Here is a 22,588-nt window from a genome sequence, read left to right as displayed (position 1 = left end):
ACAAAAAAATGTGGATTGTTTAAAAAAAGTGAGAAGGACGGTCAATAAGATGCAAATTGCTGTATAGTTTTTCTTGAGGTCCCATCCTGACTGAATCAGGAGTGTTGTGCATTATTCTCTTTTTTTGTTTTCTCTATGTGTGTGTGTGTGTGTGGCTCATGAAGAGATGACTTTTTGTGGAACATTTCTTCGCAAGGCGAAGATGTTTGTGACAACGAGGAGCTGGTTGTAAAGGATCACGAAACTATGCACAAGTGTCGGAGGAGCAGCGGATGGTGATTTCATGGCCTATACTGACGTGGCTGATTTATTGCAGGGGTTTTAATAGGGGGGGGTTCCAATATGTGTATTGTTCATTTTGGTGTTTGTCCCCTGATTCCGATTGACCTAGCGTTACATCGCCATGCTGTGTATTCCTAAAAAACCAATGAGCGTCTCACTCTTTAGCACTGTGGGATTCCAGCCTGTCACCCTCAAGGTTTTTATGGGATTTTTGTTGTTGTTTTTTTTTTTTCTCTCTCTCTCAGCGGGGTGGGATATCAGTGGGTGTTTGGAATTAGGGCTGCTTTTTTTTGGGGGGGGGGGGGGGTAAAAAAAAAAATGTCTGTACTGAGATTTAATGATTTTCAAAGTCGGTGGCTTGTAATGTTTTTTTTTTTTTCCCCCTCTCTCTCTGTATATCTTTCTCCTCATAGAATGTGATTGTTCAAATGACATGCACCGAAAAACAAATGTTTTCATGAACTATGGAGCTTCTTTCAGATATTAATAAAATAGCAATTTCTTTTCTCAGCTGTTTAAGAAAATGAAGTGTGCTCATTGTTTTCGCCTGTGGGATTTCAGTTCAGCACTTCAGCCTCACAGTTACGAGGTTGGGGGTTTGAATCTGGGTTGCGGCCTTGGTGTGTGGAGTTTGCATCTTCTCCCCTTGCTGGTGTGGGTTTTGTCCGGGTACTCTGGGTTCCTCCTACATTCCAGTAAACTGTTTTGGGTTTATTAAAGATTGTAATTGAGCCACAAATGAGTGTGACAATCCAAGAACCGGAATTGGAGCTTGTTTTGCCACATAGTTTTGTTCTGGTTGCTCAGTACATTATGGCTAAAGCCACAATAAGTTGCAAAATGTGATATATATTTTACCATCGGCAACTCAGTAGCAATAATTGGTGTAGGTGGATCCTTAAAATGTCTTTTTTTTTTTTCCCCCAGAATCATCTTAAAAAATTACATTAAATCGAGTGTGTGGGCAAACTTTTGTAAACAAGGTCCACATTTGATTTTTGAAACTGACAGATGGGCAAAGATGAATTGTAGTATTCACTGGAAAGCAATACTGTTATTGCTTTGGAGCCTTCTTGTGACATCAACAACTATGTTGGAATTGCGGCACTACGTTTGGACAAAGGTAGTGCTTTTTTAAATATATTTTTAATCTTAATTTTATTTTGAACATGTGTGAAAATAAACTATTACAATACTTAGAAATATATAATACAGTAACTTAAAAAGTAAAACAATTGAAAATATCAGCAAATGCAAAAAAAAAAAAAAAAAAAATTGTTACGGAATAGAAATGAACACAAACAGGTACAAAATTGCCTGCTTACACATACCTGATCATTTACATGTTTGAAAAGGAATAGGAAGAAGTTTAGACTTACCTGTTCCTACTTCCTTATATCTTTTTCATTGTTAATATATCAATAATGTTTTGGAATATTTACAGTATATCTACACATAAGATAATAGACTGGATACTGTATTCCAATATGCAATACACTTGTCACAATACCATATCTGAATACAATATGTAGTTATCCATAATAGTCTTAATTTCCCCTGCATCACTGACCTATTAGTATAATGTAGATTATACACCAGTTATAATAACCAATACACCTAACACAAGCCACCATCTTTTGGCATTTTGGTGCCGAGCAAAAATATTGGAGCTTTATTTAGACACAAGTAGTGATTTGTCGAAATAAATTGTAAATGTATTTTTTTTTAATAAAATAAAAATAAAATCATGGCATTTTAAACATGTTTAGAATAGTAATTAACCAATTATCGTTTTATTTAACATTCATTTTATTTGACTTATTTTTTTTACAACATCAATTACCAAATTATTTAATGAGATTAATAAAAAAAAGAATCAATTATAATACAGTAGTTTAAATTAACCAATTTTAAGGGGGGGGGAATGGCTGAATTAATGATTGGTGGGCTGGATGTGGCCCGCAAAGTATACATTAATTCCGCCATTCAAAGGTCTTTAAAAACAATGTTTTTTTGAGTTTTTTTTTTTTTTTTAATTTGTCAGATTTCCATTCAGGCTCTGAGGGTGGTGATGTTTCTGGGGCAGGCGTAGTAGTTGTCCTGCGTTTGTCTCACAGGAGTGTTGGAATACAATGGAGAGGTGACCTCCTCCTCCAGGGCTTCCTGCTTGTTCAGCTGCACGCCGGAGTTTTGCCGCTTCCTGGTCATTTCCTCATAGATTGGAACAACAGCTGGGCCTGCAGGAGGAGGACGCCTTGTCTTCACCTAAAACCCATTTCACATGTTGTTCAGGTAACACAACTTGAGAAGTTGACTTTTTGGGTTGGAGTTCTTTGGGCCTACTCACACGCTCTTGCACGGCAAGCCACATAAGCATGAGCAGAATGAGGCCCACCGCTGAAAAGATGGTCATGAGCAGTGGGGGGTAGCTGGATGAGCACTGGCATGGCTTCCCTGTACCAACACACCACCAACAATCCCAGTGAAAAATGTCACAATCATATCGAAACTGAATTACATTTTTTTTAAATGTTCATAGCCAAAGCATCCTGTTTAATCATACAAATACACTGTGATCAAGTGGAGTTAAAAAACAAAACATTTTATAGTGCAGTCTGTCCCAAACTTTTTAAGACATGCCGCTCCTTCAACGTCCCAACATGCACCCTTAGTTGTTCATTAGTGCTTTGAGATACGTGTTTGTTCCGTGACCACGCTCTATCTTGAATCATATTTCTCTATTGAAATAAATGGAAATGCCTTCAATCCGTTACAGCACCCCCCCAAAATGACCCAAATTTTTGTTTTTAAAATAAGGAAAATAGCACTCTATATTATTATACATTATAAAAACATACAACATAATTAAATACAATGTAAAGAAGTGAAGAGTTTGTGCATCATGATTATTTATTGCCATTGTGTGACTCCATCTGTATGCGCCTTGGCCACCTGGAGGCACTATAATACATACAGATGTAATGGAGACGTTCCTCAGTAAGCGACAGTAATATTCTTTTTTTTAATTTTTATTTTTTAAAGAATATATGCCTGTGAGTATTGGTATATTATTTGTTTACATGTTTCCCCACCGTTTGTGTTCGAATACCCATTGCTTAAAGGGTTATAGCGCCACAACTATTAATGCTATTCGTTAGCCCATCAATGGCGTTTTGCTGCTTGTGAAGTCATTTGAGTTCATTTCCACCATACAGCGCTCATAACTCACATTTTGGCTTGCAAGTCAAAGAAAAAAAGCGGCCCAAGAAAATGGTGCTACTCCCCTGCTCAAAGTAGCACTGCATATCCAGAAAACGTCAAAAATCAAATCCTGTGGCCAAGTTCTACGACCACCACCACGATTATTTCATTTATTGCAAACATCCATCCATCCAATTTCTGTACCGCTTTATGCTCACAAGGGTCGCGGGTTATTGCAAACAATCAATTGTAAATTGAAGCAAATTGGACAAATGCCATCCTGGTACAGGGAAGTCTTCATCCAGTCCATACGGAAGTTGTTTAACGACTTACCTGAGGCGTCAACCAGCAAGAAGACCTCCTGAGTGATGAAGACGCGCTTTGAGCCGTTTTCTTGGTACAAGTTCTCACACACGTACAGCCCCGAGTCTCCTCGCTCCAAGTGCGACAGGGTCACCTTGACCCACGAGGAGTTGCGTCCGGACAGCTGCAGGCGCCGCTTGTAGTCCGGGTCCAGCCTGAGCTCGCCCTCGCTCCCCCGAGCCAGGGACAGCAGGGTGCTCTGAGATTGGCCTCTGCGGTGGTACAGGTGGAGGCTCGTGAGGCCGCCGCGGTCCTGCTGAGGGGGGCACGAGAGCTCCACAGACTGCTTCTCTGCCAGCTGCACAAAGGTCACATCTGCATTGGCTGCAAACCCCAAACAAACAAAATGTAAATGAGCAAAAATCCTGACATTCAAATAAAGATGAGCTTCATTCTTACCCTTTAAGAGCCCAACAGTGATAAGGATGAATACAATGCTGGTCTTCATGCTGGTCTTGGACGTTTTACACTAAAGCTCAGCCACAATGAGCCTCCTACCGTTTCCTGCACTCACTTTATTTGTTGTTCTTCGCCACAAAGCAGGAAGAAACACCACAGCCGCAAGCGCACCGTTTCTTCTTCTTATTGTGCGCGTTCAATATTGTGACTGGGTTTTGTCCTCGTTTGAACCACTTTTTCACAGGGAGACATTTTAGTTGGAAATCGTACTAAAAGTCAAGTGGACTGTTTTCTAAAAGTTTTCTAAAATGTCCATCTGTCTGTATGTTTGTCTATCTATCTATCTGTCGATCGATCAGATTGCTCAGAAGTGTCAATCGAGTGAATTAGTCTGAGTGTGCGTGTGCATGCATTGTGTGCTTCATTAGTGGGCGATGGGACTCAGGTGCGCAGTCCTGAGGTCACCTGATTGGCCGCCTAATAAAAAGGTTCCCAGAGGCATGTTGTGTTTGTGTCCAGCAGCCTTCAGCGATGGCGGCTTTACTCTTTGTGCTTTTGTTGTCGGGCGTCACCGCCTCGCTGGCTGGCCGTGACTTTGTGTTCTCTAAAAAGAGTTTTGCAGATTACCAGCAAAAGAACCCCAAGCAGCAGGTTCCGGCGGAACAGCGGCAGCCCCTCAACACGGTCCGGGTGACCTGCCACCCGGACTCCCTGGAGATCCTGATCCAAGCCGACCTGTTTGGCGTGGGGTCGCCCGTCCACAGCTACGAGGTGCGCCTCGGGGTGGAGCACAACGAAGGCTTCTGCAGCGCCGCGCCGTCCTCTGCCCACGAGTACAGGATTCTTGTTGGGCTGCTGGACTGTGGCACCAAATATTGGGTAAGACCCCCTATTCCGGTGTTTTCCTGACCTGTTTGGAAACGACGCACTTGTTTTAATTTTGTAAAAACCAAACTACTGAACAAATGTCTCAAACATTTTTGGTAACAAGCATTAGTGAAGAAGCTGTTTGCATCTTCGGTGCGATAATCAGTCAGAACGCGATCCATCCAATGAGCCCTTTGCAGCAAATATATATATATATATATATTTTTTTTTGGAAGTTCTTCTGGCACCACTGAGTGAGTCTTGGGCATTTAAGACCACTCAAATACTCCAGTGTTCACCAGGCTATGCTGACTTGTGAAAATAAATTTTGGGCAAGTCAAGGTGCCATTTGATTTAAATTACTGCAAGAGGTCCTTTGCACCGCTTGGTACTTGGGGGGCCCTAAGAAAACGTCAAAGGGTCAAATCCCTGTGTTCTGATTTGTATGCTCAATGTTTCCGCAGATGACTGACACGTCCCTCGTGTACACCAACCTGCTCGTCTACACTCCCGCGCAGTCTCCCGATGGCCTGATCCGAATGGACGGTGCGGTCGTTCCGATAGAGTGTCACTATGCCAGGTGCGTGTACTAGTGTGCGTGCTCACATGTTTGTATGAAGTGGGTCTAATGTTGTGGTTGTGTTTAGGCGCTACAGTCTGTCCAGTTCTTCCCTCACACCCACCTGGATCCCCTTCATGGCCACACAAACTGCAGTGGAAACTCTGGACTTTAAGCTCAGAGTTATGACTGGTATGCGTTATTGCTTCTATTTTAATGCACCTCTTATACTTGCAAGCATTTATTTTCAGACGACTGGCAGCATGAGAGGGGAGTGAATGTGTACTACTTGGGCGAGCCAATTTTCATCGAGGCCTCTGTCCGATTGGGCCATCACGTGGGCCTGCGCGTGTTCCTGAGCAGCTGCGTGGCCACGCTGCAGCCGGACAGCCACTCTGTGCCCAGATATGTCTTCATTGAGAACGGGTGAGGGCCAAAATGCAATTCTGGCTACAGCTAGTAAGAGCAACTAAAACGGCAGTACTCAGTCGAGCCTTGACAAAAAGCTGCACAGTCTCTCTGAACTAGTGGGGGGGGAGGGGTGGGGTGATTGTGGTCCACCATGTTAGTGGGTCACTTCCTGGTACGGAGGATGATGCAATAGTACAGGACTAAAACTTTTCTTAAATCTGCAATAGATGTGTGGCTTCATTGTTGTGAATGTTTTTGCTGTTGGCTAGCAGGCAAGGATAAGCAACAATTCTTTTTTTTTTCCACTAGCACACTAGTTTTCCAGCCTGACTGTAAAATTTCAGATTTCTGGGCTTTTTTCTTTTTTTTTTTTTTTTTTTTTTTTTTAAATTAAAGGTAGCTACTTGTTAATGGCTACTGTAAGTCTAAGGGTAGAGTGAATGTCAACATTTTACTTCAGAGTGGAGTACTTTATTGTTGGCTAGCAAGCTACTTCTGAAATGGATTCAAGACTACAGGCTTGTATTGGCTTTTGAGTTGAGGCAATGGTAAAGTTTTACTTGTAGGGTGTGTACTTTTAGGCAAGAAATGTACAACTTTTATTTTTATAGCTACTTCCTGGTTGATCGAGGCACGACTGAGCTTTTTTTGGGGTAGGGCAATGGCAAAATTTTACTTGAGTGCAGCTCATTTTGCTAGCAGGTTAGCTAGAGTAATAAATGTACACAATTTTTCCAGTTTGCTAGCAAGATGTTTGGACTATTAAATCTTGGGTAGGGGTAAAACTGAAATGGTTTGTTTGTTAGCTAGCAGGTGAGCTAAAGCTGTGAAATTGTCACTTTGCAGAAGAAATGCTCAGATTTTAATGTAGACCTGCACTTAATCATGTTAACATTTTACTGCTGTGTAAAGTCACTGCTCTTGTATGAGGTTTTCCCTTTTTTTTTTTAACAGATGCTTGTTGGATTCCAAGCTTCAGCCTTCAAAGTCTCGCTTCCTGGCGAGGACACAAGACGACAAGCTGCAATTTGTCATTGATGCATTCAGGTTCCATGATCAGGACAGGGGAGAGGTGAAGATGATTTTTTTAAAAATATATAAAAGTTAATGTGCAGTTTGATAATGCTTTAAAATGGCTGCTTCCTTTCTGCAGCTTTACATCACATGCATCCTGAACGCAGTGTCTGTCAATGATGCCGAGGCCTCCAACAAAGCGTGCACTTTTGTCAATGGGAGGCAAGTGTTTGCTTGAATTTTTATATTGACTCTGCAGTGTTTAGGTCGTGGGGCAAACGGTCTTCAAAGGCCACATGGTTTTTAAAATGGGCCAGGTAAATGAGGTACAAAATGTACATTTATTTTAATGTTGAATTAGTTTTTCATCCATGTTACTTTTCCATTTACAAATCAATGTTTTTTTGTTTTTACAAAACTTAAAGGTTTCGCATTATTTACAATAAATTAACCAGCTTAAACAAATTTGCTAATGCTCATTTACAGTAAAATTAATAAAATACAGAATTTTCAATGGCGCTGAGTTTTTTATTTATTTTTTTTAATTTACAATAAATTAAACCATTCTGTACTGCTTATCCTCACTAGATAATTAATCAAGTTTAGATCACCAGTTTCAGGTTAAAAACAACTTCCAAGTTAATGCACCAATATTGGACTTGCTCATTCAAATGTTCGGTAGGCCAGATTTTAAAGGCTGGCTGTACTTGCCACAACCCTTTTCCTGTTCAGGTGGCGGTCAGCTGATGGCAACGACTACCTGTGCGGGTATTGCCAAAGCGAAGTTGGAAAACCTCAAAGTAAACCTGCCAAGATCAGTCCTCGCGGTTTCAGCAAGCCAGCCCGACCGGAATTTCATTGGCACAGACTTCCTGCTAGCGGTACACTTAACCATTCCAACTGGCACCCAGCAGCAATTTGCTTGACTTTCAATTTATTTATTTTTTAAATCCAGGGTGGGAACAGCAGGCAAATGTGGGTCCCATGTTGGTTCTGCCGAAGCAGAATAGTTGGACTGTCCCTGACGACAAGGAGCTGCCTCCGGTCCTTAAAAAGCTCAGCAGGCCTGCTCTGTACGGCAGCCAGTGGATGAGCGGCCTCAAGTACATGCATGGTGAGTCTGGCTCTAGATTGACACCAGAATGTGAGGATCTCTGCTAAAGTTGCAGTTCTCTGGTTTAGACTTGGAGAATGGGCAGCTTCCTGGTCTGGTCACTGAAGACCTTTCTGCTGACAATGAAGACTACATCCCCCTTGTTGAACCCACAAGTGAATTGGTTCTAAAAGGTAAACCAGATGCTTTAACAGGTGAACTGGTTTTCATGCTTCTTTCTGATGCAGATGAAGAAAGTGAACTTGTTGACGCTGCACCCATCCTGCCAGATGAACAAGATGACAACTCCACTGAGCTTGTTGAGCAGTGGCCTGAGGTGGATGTCACCCTTGTCTCCAATTCAACTGATGCACAGTCTGACAACTCTATGAATGACTAAGAATAAAACTATTTGTAATGAAACTTGATTTTGTTTTAATGGCTCTGATTAAATGGCATGTGGCTTTTTTTTTTGTATATGTGACCAATTTTTCACTGGCCTATGGGGATGTTCTGCTTGAAACTTATTCTACCTAGCAACACGTGGCCACTTTTTCAATTTTTTTTTAGGATGATTATGATTGAACCCCCCCCCCACCATGAATTCGGTCAAGTAACAAAGTGCCTAATTTTCATTAAGGCCTGTGCAATCTATGAAGCATGACTGGACTAATTTATTTTTTTTCCCCTCAAGCCCATAGGAAAGTCTTGCTTTTAACAGACTTCTGCCTTGTATTACCTCCATTAGCCAATTTGTTTTATTCCTATGAACTCTGCCTAGCAACTAGTAGCCTTTTTTTTTTTTTCATTGGTCTATGGGCTATTTATGATTTAATTATGGACTACCTTGAAACAAGTGACTTTTTGTTGGCTAATGGCAGTGATTAAATCCTAGAAGTTCTGCCTAGCAACAAGTGGGAATTTCTATTGGCCTGTTGGTGCCTTATGATTGAGCCCTATGAACTCTGCTTAGCAAGTGGTATACATTTTTTCACTGGCCATTGGGGCAATTATGATTGAGCCCAATAAACTGCCTAAGTGTTGATTAAAAACATCTTGTAACTAGAAAGGAGAAACCACAATTCTATATTGCTGCATCTACTAGCTAGTTCAATTATTCTGGATGTAAAGTTTTATAATTTAGGAAGGATTTCATCTTTTTCATTTTTATACATTACTACTACTGACTTGTGCTTACAAATTCTGATTTCTGAGGCAATTGGTGTTAGAGGTTAGAAATGATGACTAGAGCGAACTGTAAATGCAGACATTTGATAGGTAGGATGATGTGAAGTGCCATCTGTCCGTTTTCTATAGCGCTTGTCCTCAACAACCTATCCCAGATGACTGAGCAGAGGTGGGTTGTCCGACATCCTGGATTGGTCCTCAGCCAATCAAGTGTGAACCAATCAATGGTTAATTGCTTGTGGCTGTCCTCCCCAGGTGACCTGATTGCTCAGAGCAGCATGTTACTTCAGTTCACAGGCGAATGAAGTGTGTATGAAGTGTATTTGTCGGTTTGTCTACAGATAAGCAATGAACATAATGTTGGCATGCTTCCTATGTCTTTCGTTCCTCCTGTCATCTTCTCTTGCCATTCGGACTTTAAAGGACGGACCCAAGATTGATAAAGATGGGAGGCAGTACAAGTCGCCCGCCGTCATCGTTGAGATTGACGACACAAGCGAAATCCTACGCGGGCTCACGCCTCTCGTGCAAGTGACGTGCACGCCGAAGTCCATGATCATACAGGTGAAGGCTGACATGCACGGGACGAGACATTTTGTGTCTCCTGGGGAGATTTTCCTGGGGGGTGCTGAGTATTCAGGCCTCAGACAGTGCCAGGCCCTCCCTGTTGGTGAGTCTGAGCAGGTCATCAAGGCTGGACTCCAACACTGCGGCACCGAGCTATCAGTAAGTATCCCACTTGGAATTGGTGTATATCTGTTGCTTAAAGGGAAAAAACACTCACAGCCACATAGATGCTAATTGTTAGCCTGTATGCCTATGGATTTTCCCATTGTATGTTAGCATTCAGGTAGCAGAGGCTATGTGGTTGCTTTCAATACATGTGTAATTCCCTTTGTTTTATGTTTAGTTTGACAGGAACCTTCAGCTGAGAGTGGCAATAAAAGCGCCCCGCCCCCCTTTTTTTAGATTAATATTTCCTAATTATAGCTGACAAAGTGCCACGTGTGAAGAGTTGTTTTCTGCCACTGTACATCGCTTGTATCTTAAGTTTGCACTCACAAGTCAAAGCAAAAAAAATCGCCCGAACGAAAGCTCGTATTTCCAAACTTGTAAGTTGAGTCACTTGTATCTCAAGGCACAAATATGAACGGTAGGAGTAACTGGACGGGCTTTATTTTCAGGATCGTTATCTTTTTTTGTGTGCCCACCATTTCCTTTTAAATATAATTGCAGTGACCTTTTCAAACTTGAATATGAAATCTTGTGAATCTTCTTGGATTCTTAAAATGGCAAAACTCGGACCACACCTCGCCAGTTCCACCTGGTAGTATGCATGCAAATACCCTAGCGATTCTGCTGCTACACCTAAGAGAGCACAAAAATAAGCTGCAGGAATTGCATCCTGATTCCCTTAATGTAGCAAATAAGATAAAGCTCTGTCTCAACAGACAGTCAATTTACAGAACACTTTGGAGACATAAAGACATTGACAAAAAACAATTTTGCAAAAAGATGCAGAGTCCTCTAGCACTTAGAGCAGTTCGAATGACTAATATTGCAATAGTCCGGTGCAATGACCATTGTGCAAAGGGCGCCGAGACTTCAAGGAGTGTATGCGGTTTAAAGTGACGAGTAGTGCGATCATCTGGGACAATGTTGGTTGTGCGAATGTTACAGATACTCCTCAATCAGTGTGCAAATGGAGCAGATGCTACTCTGGCATGAGTGGCCAGTATATGCAAATAGTGCAGCATGGCGAGACAACTACAGTGAGTGCACGAGAAATACATAATTGGCCCCACAGAAATTTACTGATTTCTCTGTTACTTTAGGAGCCACATTTACAGGGCTTATGTGTTTCCTGCAGTTTGTTTTTACAGTAGCTGCTGTGGTATGAAAACATCCTTCCCGTGTTTTTTAGTAGGAGTAACCTGAATCCCAACGCTTTGGCCATCACTTAATTGAATCAGAGAGCTGAAAAACAACAAGAGTTCACTTTTTTGAGCTACATGTAAATATAGCAATTTACAACGGAAGCCAACCCAAAATTACAAATTAGCCTGCAGGTAATGTTACGGTCTAGTAAATTTCGACACTGCGTAAAAACTACTTTCCACAAAAGGTGTGAATAACATTTTGTTTCTTTATGCGAGCACTGACGTGTGGGACACAACTGGGTGCCAGTCTAGTTTGTAAAGTAAACATTTTCCATCTGCAGATATCAGACGACTCTGTGATCTACTCAAACCGGCTGACCTTCTTGCCTGCTCCCCGTCATCATGGCATCACAAGGAAGACCAAAACTGTTGTTCCTGTTTCCTGTCACTACAAAAGGTAACATTAACTACTCAGTCACATATAGGGGTGTATACGGTTAGAGTCCATTTCTATCCTATAATGGACAATCAACATTAACCTGATCCATCCGTCCATTTTCTGAGCCGCTTCTCCTCACTAGGGTCGCGGGCGTGCTGGAGCCTATCCCAGCTGTCATCGGGCAGGAGGCGGGGTACGCCCTGAGCTGGTTGCCAGCCAATCGCAGGGCACATACAAACAGACAACCATTCGCACTCACAGTCACACCTACGGGCAATTTAGAGTCTCCAATTAATGCATGTTTTTGGGATGTGGGAGGAAACCGGAGTGCCCGGAGAAAACCCCCGCAGGCACGGGGAGAACATGCAAACTCCACACAGGCGGGAACCCTGGTCCTCAGAACTGTGAGGCTGACGCTCTAACCAGTCGGCCACCGTGCCGCCTAACCTGAGCCAATAGAACTAATTATGGTCCTAAGCTACATACCAGGAATCTCTGAAAGAAGTTTCAGCTGCCCTGATGTACTGTAGGTCGTGGTGTACATCAGCTGAGAGTCCTCCGAGTTGCAGCACCACGCAAACATGTCAAGTATCAACAATGTAGTAAGTATACGAACAGCTGAGACTTGAGACTAAAAATAAAAATTGCAAGTTTTCACCCGATGAACTTCATGGACTTTTCCAGAGTACTACAACCGCTGTAAAAGAGTCCTCCAAAAGTTCCTAGTGCTAAAGTTCCTGCAGTTGACATGCGCCCCAATGTAGCGTGTGCAGATGTTGTCATGTTCAAACAACGATGTACTCTGTTGTCATGTGTGTTGTGTGTATGTACAGGACACACATTGTGAGCAGTCAGCCTCAGATTCCCGCCATGCCTGCCAAGACTCCATCAGAGACCTCGACCTTCTCGCTGAGGCTCATGTCCGGTATGTGAGAACGTCAGCAGTTTTGCATGTTGTGGTGAGTCTTGATTGTGAGTCCATGTATCAAGTAGCCTGTGTGAATGTACTATATATTAAGTTTGTGTGGATTTAAGTTTATATGCCTTACATTATATGCATGTTTAAGTTTCTGTATTAAACTTGTGCCTATATTAAGTTTGTCTATTTTATTTTGTCTGTGTGTTTTAAGTGTGTGTGCATGTTTTAAAATTAATGTATTAAGTTTGTGTATAAGCATGCGTATTAAGTGTTTTTGCGTAGTTGTATAATAAGTCTGAGTGCAACTGTGTATTTAGCTTGTGTGTGTTTGTATGTATTGTAGATGACTGGACAAGACTAAGGCTGTCCAATGTCTTCTATTTCGGAGACAAGGTCAACGTGGAGGCGTCCTACACCAGTCGTGGTCCAGAAGCAAGACGGTTCTTCATTGACAGCTGTGTAGCAACTCTGAACCCAGATCCAACATCAGTGCCCCGATACTTCCTCATTGAAAACAATGGGTACAATGTAAAACGTGCCCCTTAGCGCCTCGAGTAGGTCCACTGATGTCGCTTTTTTGTCCACTTCAGGTGTCTGACAGACTCAAAACAGCGTGGCTCAAAAGCTCGCTTCCTGGCCCGAACAAGAGCGGATGTTCTCCAGCTGCAGCTCGACGCTTTCCTGTTTCAGCGTTATGAAAGGAACACTGTGAGAGCTGCTTTCGGCCCACTGACTGCAATTTCACCACAGACGCGTCCAACAGTTGTTTTGTACTTTTCCAGCTCTTTCTCACGTGCCAGTTGAAAGCCACCTCTGAAATGTGGAGCCGCAGCCCTGTCAACAAGGCTTGCACTTATGTGCATTCAAGGTGGCAACTTTAAGACACTTTAAAAAAAAAAATAAAATAAATAAAAAATAATTTTTTTATTTTTATTTTTATTTATTTATTTTTTTTTAAACTTAAATGATTTTATTTCCTGAAATAGTGGCTGTACCTCAAATTGACACTGTAACATTTTTAGTTGCTGTGTGCATCAACCACATGCACACAAAAGATGCCCCACAAGACAAAATTGTAGTAAGTGTTCTCAGCTGCTGGGCGAATTTGGAGTCTTTTGCTAACCAAAACAGCAGCACCCGACGAAGCTCTTGCAATTTTGCTGTGTTTTGTTTGAAACCACACGACATAAATTATTGTTTAATATTGAAAAATATGTTCCATGGACACAACCGCAGTTCATCGAAGCTATTGTTCTCGACTGTTGGGTCCACTACAAATCTGTTGCTAAGCAGCAGCATGTAAACATCCTCTCAGAGAAATGAAAGTGTGAACTCTTGCTGCATGCGGCAAATTTGTTATTTTAAAAGGCTTGTGTTTTTCTGTGATTTTATTTAGTTTTCCACTCCACCTGACATACACTGCATGTTTGTCAAAATAATTCCTCCCCATAACAGACACCACTACACTTCAAATCAACAATTGAGTAAATGAAGTCCCCGGAGAACATTTGTGTAAATGCAGTATATGTCAAAGCCCTTTCTCCATCAGATGGGAAAATGTGGACGGCAGCGCTGACGTGTGCCGTTGCTGTGACAGCACCTGCAAGAAAAACTCCCATCGACGTCTGAAGCCAGATGGTAAGACAAAAACGGAGCTACTCTCTCCTTTCGGTGCTGCAAATAATGGACCGTATTTACATCAATTTCATTCTGTTTCAGGTACCACGATGTGTGAAGTCATCGTTCTAGGCCCTCTTGTGATTCTTCCCAACATGTAGGCGAACAACAAAGTGTTAAATACAAGGAATGGTCTTTTTACATCTATCTGTTTGGTTTTATTTTATCATGAGGTGATAGAATCCAGGACAGCGCGGTGGGGTCTTGGTTTGCACGGCTGGTGTGAATGTTTGTTTATGGTCCCTGTGATTGGCTGGCGACCATTCCAGGGTGTACCCTGCCTCAACCGCTAGTCAGCTTGCCCATCAGATGGGAACAACCGTAGCCTCCAAACTCCAGTAATGTAGGGTGGCAGTGAACTCGACTCATTCACAGCAGCAGTTTGGCAAAGAGTGAACAATTGGGAAAAATAGGCTTCAACTGTTTAAAGGCATGTCCAGTTGAAGTTTAGGCAAACTAAACGCAACAGAATACACGTTGCTTTAGGAAATTCCACTTAATGCTAACAAACAATGCAGAACACCATAGATGGGCTATCCTCACTAACAAATGGCGCCGGTGTTATAACGTGACAGATATTGGAGTGTGGTTAATTTCTTTCGCCTGTGCTTCCGAGTCGGAGATCACCCGGGAGAACTCCGACTTCCGTCTGGCATGGAATGAATGAAGACTTCGAGACACTTGGCGTTTGGGCTAATTCGATTTATTGAACAAGCCTTAGTGTCATAGCAGCTGCTTACATTTCCAGAACGGCGAAAAAGGCCCCCAAAACTAAATCTCAGTTTATCAAGGTTCTAATTGTCTGGGCGCTGTATTAGCCCCCTCCCTGGTTGCATCCGGAAGGATGGTGCTCCTCATAACCATATTTGGAATCTCACTCGCCAGCTGGTGTCTCTTCGTCTGGTCAATGTTTCTCCCCTGGGTCCTTTGTTGCGATAATGAAAAACAGTTCTCTTTGAAGATCTGGCCCGGTTGTAAACCCCAGACAGGTTTCTGTTAGGGGGGGGCAGGACAACCCCCATATACATGTAACTGGTTAAAGGATGTCCTTTGATGTAGAAGTACAAAGAAAATATAGTTGGTGTGAAGACAAGTCTCCAACCATTTGTCCTTCCCAAAGGAACTCTGATTGTGTTACTATTAAAATATACTACAGGAGCATAAATGGTTAAGCACCACATGTAGACAGACATAAGAGGATTACGTTCTTCTCCCTGAAAAACTAGTTCTGCTTACTGAGGATGACCTTGAAGTACATTTCAATCTGTTTGTGAAGGCAGAAATTGATGTCATTGGATTGTGCAAGCGAACTTCATATTGTGACCAGTCAGTCAGTGAATATCTGCTGCTGATTAAAATTGCATAAACTACTTTTGATTAAGTATTTGATATTGGTAGATGAATTTTTTTTTAAATTTTTTTTACATTGACAGTTTATTTCTGACTTATTTTTCTCTTTATTTGGCAGACATTTTAAGTTCCTCTGTTGAGTTGGTGTGCGATTCTACATTTGTTTGCTACTCAGTCTACAGTATATTATTATTTTAGACCAGTTTCCCAAGTTCTATTGAGCAAAGGTATATTTTACTTTAGATAAATTGCATGGCACACCACCAAATGAAAATGTCACAAAAAATATATATATTTTTTTTTTCTTCTTCTTCCCTTCTGGTGGAACGACTGGTTAGCACATCTGCCTCACAGTTCTGAGGACCGGGGTTCAAATCCCGGCCCCGCCTGTGTGGAGTTTGCATGTTCTCTCAGTGTATGCGTGGGTTTTCTCCGGGCACTCCGGTTTCCTCCCACATCCCAAAAACATGCGGGGTAGGTTAATTGAAGACTCTAAATTGCCCGCAAGTGTGAATGTGTGCGCGAATGGTTGTTTGTCTCTATGTGCCCTGCGATTGGCTGGCGACCAGTTCAGGGTAGACCCCACCTCTTGCCCGATTATAGCTGGGATAGCCTCAACATGCCTGCGACCCTTGTGAGGATAAAGCGGTACGGAAGATGGATTAAAAATGTGTATATATATATATATATATATTCATTCATTCTAATTTCGTCTATTCATTCTGCCCTATGAATGGCTGCAGGTGGATGCACTGCTTAATTGCACACACTTCCACTAGATAGCAGAATATACAAATTGTACTTTCTGCCATCTAATAATTTTGACGAATTAAGGTAAATAACTGCATAACATTGGAACTTAAATTTAACTGACATGAATAATTGTATTTTTTTCAACCGTCTTACCTTCATTCTAGGAACAGTTGAGACAACTTGTTGTGGTAGGATTTATTTGAGAACGTACAGGATTGACGCATGCGCAATTCACATTCTCGACATTAGCAAGTGTTTGTTTACCTTCTCCTTCCGTGACATTTTGCTTGAGGGCTGCCTCCTCTCTCTCGTCTTTGTTTCTTTAAAAACCCTCGCAACGCTTCACAAAGTGAAGCATTAGACACCGTCTGTGTGGCCGGCTGCTAGCGTTCTCAGTCCAGAGTTGGGAGCATGTTTACATCGCAGACGTCGTCGTTCCAAGATTCCATTGATGTGGAGGAGAAGGACGACTTCGACAGCGAGGAAATTGCCGCGTACGGCCAGAAGACCCAATTGAACTGCTATTATGCCATTTATTTGTACGAGGGCACGAGGTAACTATTCGTTTATTGCGTTGCTATTTATCTAATCCATCTGCTATGTCTGATGGGTGTTTTCAGTGACATTCCACATGACATGAACTGCCTTCCTCCCTCGTTTGTAAGCATCATGCGTGCATTGATACACGAAGCAGGCGATGATGAAAGTGCATTCTGTCGCAGGTCGGAGACTACCGAGGAAAATGTGGCTTGGAACCAGAGACGCGCAGACTCCACAACCAGTCAGGAGGACTTTAGGTAACCCAGGAGCTGCGTGCCCCGCACCTGCCGCCGCCGCCGCCTTGTTTTCTTCTCTCACTTTTGTGTACATCCACAGGCTGCCATGGGAAGCAATATTGCATCTATTCTCGTTTCATTGTCACTTTCTCAGCGATCATCGCCTTCCGGTGTCTCCTAATTGCCTGCTCGATGTGGTGTCGGCTATGAAAATGATTTCCATGGAAAATGACCAAGGGCTGTGCAACTTGATAATGTTTGATACAGACCGCCATCCAATTTGAAACAAATACAGTGGTGCTTCGACATAAACGGGACAGACCGTCAAATGCACAAATATAAAATAGGAGCACTCACGCCTGATGTCGGTCAAACTGTCACGCTATAGTCATGCTATCTGGGACTCAGCTGTTGTGTGTGTGTGTGTGTGTGTGTGTGTGTGTGTGTGTGTGTGTGTGTGTGTGTGTGTGTGTGTTTGTGAAGCTTTCTCCATCTGCTTCGTGTTCAGTGGCTTCCCAGTCCTTCATGACCCATCGCCACGTGCACCCATACTGACCACTACACCTTCCTCCCTCCAGCTTGACTCTGATTGACAGCAGCTTGCCGATGGAGGCGGAGCCTGAGCTTCGGACGTATATCTCAAGGAGGCTGAGCAAAGGAGCCCTGCTCGGAGGCATGGGCAACATCGCCACTGTGGAGCTCAGGTGACGCACGCTCCCCTCATCCATGCTCGTTACTTACTTACATTTATTACTAGTTCCTTTCATTTCAAATGTATTTGTGACATTATAAAGATGTATTTATTTAGTTTATCCATCCATTTACTATAGTGCTTGTCCTCGTTAAGGGTAGCGGCAAGCGGTCGTGTTAATTCATTGTCAAGTATTCTGTCAGTTTTTTTATACATACAGTACAGTACTTGTTTTCATCCAATTGCTACTAATTGAATTGTATAAAAAAATACAGCACCTAAGATATCTGTGCAAAAAAACACTTAAAATATATTATTACTAGTATTACTAGCCAAGCATTATGTGCTACTGTAGTCGCGTAAACTGGCTCAGAAGCAAATTCTGGCTGTTGGGTTTATTTTTTTAATTGTTGAAATGTGCACTTTGGCTGTGATAAGGATTGCTATTTAAATACAGTAACCCGATTTTAAAATATTTTTTAAAATTAATTTAGATGGTTAAAAATACTCATTGTTTTTCCATGTCTTCCCCCCCCCCACCCAAGCGTAACCTTTTGTTACAACAATGTATTTAACAATTAAACATATTCTCCTCAATTCTCATCCGTTTTTATACTTCCTAGAACTTTCATTAGTTTTGTAACGCTTTACAAAACACATCCTAGTATGCGTTGCGGTAGTTGGTTCCACTGAAATAAAAAATGTCCTGTTCTCTGTGTCTCTTTGCAGCCTTCCAGAGCAGGCAGTGGGCTGCTACTGCTGCCTCCTGGAGCAGGAAAGATCTCCAGAGCAACCCGATGCAGACGGCAACGGACACGTCATCTGCTTCTTGGGGGGCTCCGAAAAAGGACTCAACTTATATCCTTTTTTTTTTTTTTTTTTTTTTTTTTGGTGGTAATGTCACTTCCTCTTTAGACTTCCGTTCCTTGACTGGGTGCACGTATAGGCTAGAGCTTGATAAGTATGTCCAAGGCTTGCAGAGCAGTCTGCAGACACCCGAGGTACAGTAAGAGCTGATTGTCATTTGATTGGTTGGACTATGAGTTGACTAGTTAGTGTATGTGTGTGACACAGCTGCAAAACCTGGAAACGGAGCTTCGTCCCTATCTGAGCCGCTGGTACGACGAATCTGTCATGCACATTTACCGTGTGCTGCAGCTGGTCCAGAGTAACATCAGCTTCCTGCTGCATGCCGTAAGTGTCACACTCAAAAGGTCCTCTTTGTACTCTCCCTTTTCTTCTCTTTCACTCCCCTTTAAAACCTCGTTCTGTCCAACTGAAAGTTTCTATGAATATCCATCATAATACAAAGAACAACAGTGGCAACAGAAGAAAACTCCACTGTTGCACAGTAAAACGGTTCTGGTATAAAAGGGATACAGAGTCTCCATTCTTCTTGACCCAGCAGGACAGGTTAAAAAAACAAAACAATGAATGAATGGTAGAATATGACACCGAGCGCCAGCCGTCCACATTGCGATCTGCACTCATGCCGCACCCCCGACCGTACAAAAAGCCTGTATTACTTCACCAAAGTCTGTATTACGTCATCTTCCCGATCTTTTTTTGAAAAGGTCTTAGCGCCATGAATAATGCAGTAAATACAACAATGAGGTGACTAACCAATCATTGTATTAGGCGGATATTAATATGCACCCAAACTTGCTTATGGCCCACGAGATTCCTTCTGCAATGAGGCTTTGCAGCCATTGGTTTTAACTAAACAAGCCTACTCAAATGTATCCAACCATACTATTTTCACTAGTTGTCTAAAAAACATCCAGACCTTCAATCTAGGTGACAATTATGCCCGCACGGGTCCCGCAGAGTGAGGAAAGAGGCTGAGTTTTACAGCACTTTTCAGACAGTTGAGTGTTCAATAGCGTTAATAGATTTGTCCTCAGGCTAGTTTCAACACTTTCAATTGGTTATGTAAAAAAAAAAAAAAAAAAAAACAGATGAAGTGGAGATAGACCAATAGTATTGATGTGTGGAAAAAAATATGAAATTGAGCATATTTGGACATATGGAGTTTCTTCCCAACAGCGACGATATACCGGATATTACATATACAGTGTCTCTCTCTCTCTCAGTTAGGGTTAGTCTTCTTCCTTCAACTGCCCCCCCCAACTCGCTCAGTGTCTGAATGTGATTGTGATATAACAAATGTGAAGTTGTTCAATCCGTAATATATATATTCTTTGGCAAGAAGTACAACTTGCTTTTTGTTCTTATCTCATGAGTTGGGACAAAAGTTTATTGTGGCTTAATAAAGAGTCTAAACTATTTAAAAAGCTCCTCGGTGGGACTACTAACTACAAACTATTTAGGCCACCCTTATTGTAAAGTAGTACCCAGTTGTGTATATTTTCCTAAATACACTCTCATTCATTCAGGCTTTGAGTCACAATCACGTGGAGGTCACCAACGCGGACGACAGGACGAAGGCGGACGTGTCCCGGTGAGTGCTGCTGTTCTCCTTGTGGTTTGTGTAATGCGGTACCTTGTAATGTGTTTATTCATTGATTGTGTCGTTACTGCACAGGTTCATCAAAGCGGCCAGCTTGCAGGGCCTGTCGCAGCAAGACTCCACAGCGACCTCCCTCTGCAAGGCCATGTCAGAGGACGCGCATTCCCACCTGACCGTCGACTGCGCTGACACGCCGCCCACCCTCACCAACACGGGTAAGTCATCCAGACGCGTCAGCTGTATCAATGGAGGCGTCATAACGTCGTGTGTATTTTGTGTTCCGCAGTCAGCAACCGTTTCTGTGAGGACTGGAGTCAGGCCTTTTTGAAAGCCGCAGAACGGGCCAACCCCTTCCTCCTCAGACAGATCCTGGAAAACTTCAAACTGAAGGTGGGAGAACACTCACCGGTTAAATCTTTGGGACTCCACTTCTAGGCGACTCATGCACGCGACTCGTGTACATGCAAGCATTTTCAGCCAACCTTTTTGCCGTCTCCCGGCAGGCCATCCAGGACATGAACAGCCTGAAGCGCTTCGTGCGTCAGGCCGAGATGAGCCACTACGCTCTGTTTCGCTGCTGCCAGTTCCTGCAGGGCTGCGGGAACGGCGACGTGCTGCTGCAGAATGCCCGGGCGGAGCACAGCGACTTGCCTGAAGCCTGCCGCATCATCGCCGTCCTCGAGGAGTTCCTCAGGGAGCAGTCGCAGGCCTGATTGCCATTCAAACACTTGAGTACTGCTCCCATGTTGCTTCCTGACATACTAAATGCATTTTGGCAGCGGAGTAAAATTTATTTACACTATCTATATTACCCTTTAATGCTCCTGTGAATGTGAAACTTCAAAAAAGTTAAAATTTTGTTGTAAAGTAGGATGTGCATAATCTTTAATTCTTCAGATGTGTATATACTGTATGATAACTGAGATAATTGACAAATGTATCCAATTTAGGAATTCCTTTCTTAAGATAAGAATTGTTATCTTAAGATTTTTGTTTATTTTATTTATATTGAATTTCATTGTGAAACCAATTTTGCACATTTTTTTCAACACACTACTAATATACAGGGTGTCCCAAAAATGTTAGATCATTCCAGAGTTTAATGACAAATACGTCTGACTCAAATGATCGCAAATTCTAACAAGATGATTGACGTTTTTAAAAAGAAAAAAAAAAAAGCATTTTTCTTTCTCTTAATTTAAAACAGTTGCCAGGATTTAGTGATGGGCAAATGATACAGCTTTGGTTTGGCGCCATACTAGCTATATATAAATATTTGAAGAGTGCGAGTAAATAAACCCTTAAGCAACATGTAACCTTTAATATAAATTGCATTTATTCTTTGGGTTAGTCTGGAATGTGTTTTAAAGTATGGGGGAATCGCATCAGCATATTTTATTGTAATGATGATATAATAATTATTTGGAATGAATGAACAAAACACTTGAATGACCATAACAGACTTCAGAACTTTCATTGCTGTCATGGGAAACGGTGCAAATGCTTCAGTCTAGCTCTTTAGAGGTTGCTGTGGCTTCAGTTGTCCACCAGATGGTAGTCTTAAGTTTTGAATCTTTTTCGGCACAATTGTTGGGAAAGCCTCATTGCTTCACTTGCCCACCACTACCAGGATTCTTAAAAAAATTTCTTTGACATGATTTTATCAAAACCCGTTAAGGTTAAAGAATTACACCAGTCTTATCCACTGGAACCCACATTTTTTGGTCGGCTGTTCTGTATCATGCATATGAGCCGCTGCTCACTCTGATGCAGAGTATGACTTTTATTACCATGACAACAGTGGGCGGAGCTTAGGTTTTGTCAACAACTCCATTTAATGTAAAGCAGCCCCAAAGTCTAAAGAGAAAAGCAAGCCTCCATAAAGAAAGCATAATTTGTATTTTTGATTGTGGAGGCAGTCCTTTATCATTAAATTTTGTATCTTTACAACATGAATCCTACTTAATTTTGCTTGCTTATATCAGTACTCAAAGAAAAAAATTTTTTTTGAGACACCCTGTTATTTTAAAACTTGCATGTGATTGCAGTTAAAGGTCTTTTTGAAAACTAAGATGTCTGTGCATGTTACAAATCTATGTGCACAAAAAAAAGGTGACAAATTTCACACCGCACTAGTTCAATTGTGAAATGTGATTGTGTTCTGTGAATCTACACTATGACATGTAAATTAAGTATGGATGGATGTGTAATAAACATCACGTGATCCACTTTTGTACTGTTCCTTCCAAGACAACA

General features: G+C 42.1%; 5 protein-coding genes across 13 annotated transcripts in view; 4 read left to right on the top strand and 1 right to left on the bottom strand.

The window, feature by feature from the left end:
• tnrc6c1 (trinucleotide repeat containing adaptor 6C1) overlaps positions 1-511 on the top strand; it is a 42,776-nt gene extending 42,265 nt beyond the window's left edge. For all 7 annotated transcript variants that reach the window (XR_009770003.1, XM_061699648.1, XM_061699644.1 and 4 more), the window contains one exon: positions 1-511. This exon is cut by the window's left edge. The gene's annotated coding sequence lies outside the window, so the exon portion shown is untranslated.
• Positions 512-1,423: 912 nt separating this feature from the next.
• LOC133414527 (uncharacterized) lies at positions 1,424-4,403 on the bottom strand. Its single transcript, XM_061699944.1, has 4 exons — positions 4,246-4,403; positions 3,817-4,170; positions 2,630-2,736; positions 1,424-2,547 (listed from the first exon to the last, which is right to left on the bottom strand). The coding sequence occupies exons 1-4, from the start codon at positions 4,292-4,294 to the stop codon at positions 2,335-2,337; spliced, it is 723 nt and encodes a 240-aa protein (XP_061555928.1). The 5' UTR covers positions 4,295-4,403; the 3' UTR covers positions 1,424-2,334.
• Positions 2,247-8,612, top strand: LOC133414523 (zona pellucida sperm-binding protein 3-like). 2 transcript variants are annotated; one of them, XM_061699941.1, is made up of 10 exons: positions 2,249-5,124; positions 5,577-5,692; positions 5,760-5,863; positions 5,923-6,097; positions 7,037-7,154; positions 7,236-7,318; positions 7,829-7,977; positions 8,052-8,210; positions 8,279-8,383; positions 8,438-8,612. In XM_061699941.1, the coding sequence occupies exons 1-10, from the start codon at positions 4,777-4,779 to the stop codon at positions 8,587-8,589; spliced, it is 1,509 nt and encodes a 502-aa protein (XP_061555925.1). In that variant the 5' UTR covers positions 2,249-4,776; the 3' UTR covers positions 8,590-8,612. The 2 variants fall into 2 exon arrangements, with proteins under 2 accessions (XP_061555924.1, XP_061555925.1); XM_061699940.1 differs by having other exon boundaries at positions 2,247-5,124; positions 8,279-8,612.
• A 1,096-nt stretch (positions 8,613-9,708) lies between these two features.
• On the top strand, positions 9,709-16,476 carry LOC133414526 (zona pellucida sperm-binding protein 3-like). Of its 2 annotated transcripts, XM_061699943.1 has the most exons (8): positions 9,709-10,103; positions 11,599-11,714; positions 12,530-12,621; positions 12,959-13,136; positions 13,206-13,323; positions 13,398-13,483; positions 14,165-14,253; positions 14,335-16,476. In XM_061699943.1, the coding sequence occupies exons 1-8, from the start codon at positions 9,726-9,728 to the stop codon at positions 14,391-14,393; spliced, it is 1,116 nt and encodes a 371-aa protein (XP_061555927.1). In that variant the 5' UTR covers positions 9,709-9,725; the 3' UTR covers positions 14,394-16,476. The 2 variants fall into 2 exon arrangements, 1 of the variants encoding a protein (XP_061555927.1); XR_009770040.1 differs by lacking the exon at positions 13,398-13,483.
• Positions 16,477-16,623: 147 nt separating this feature from the next.
• c16h17orf75 (chromosome 16 C17orf75 homolog) lies at positions 16,624-22,560 on the top strand. Its single transcript, XM_061699942.1, has 10 exons — positions 16,624-16,949; positions 17,118-17,192; positions 17,750-17,875; positions 18,592-18,720; positions 18,803-18,863; positions 18,937-19,056; positions 20,259-20,323; positions 20,408-20,547; positions 20,619-20,722; positions 20,836-22,560. The coding sequence occupies exons 1-10, from the start codon at positions 16,807-16,809 to the stop codon at positions 21,043-21,045; spliced, it is 1,173 nt and encodes a 390-aa protein (XP_061555926.1). The 5' UTR covers positions 16,624-16,806; the 3' UTR covers positions 21,046-22,560.
• Positions 22,561-22,588: the final 28 nt, after the last annotated feature.

Source organism: Phycodurus eques, chromosome 16 (assembly GCF_024500275.1).
Source record: "Phycodurus eques isolate BA_2022a chromosome 16, UOR_Pequ_1.1, whole genome shotgun sequence".
NCBI classification, from domain to species: Eukaryota; Metazoa; Chordata; class Actinopteri; order Syngnathiformes; family Syngnathidae; genus Phycodurus; species Phycodurus eques.
This window is presented reverse-complemented; position numbering and strand designations above follow the sequence as displayed.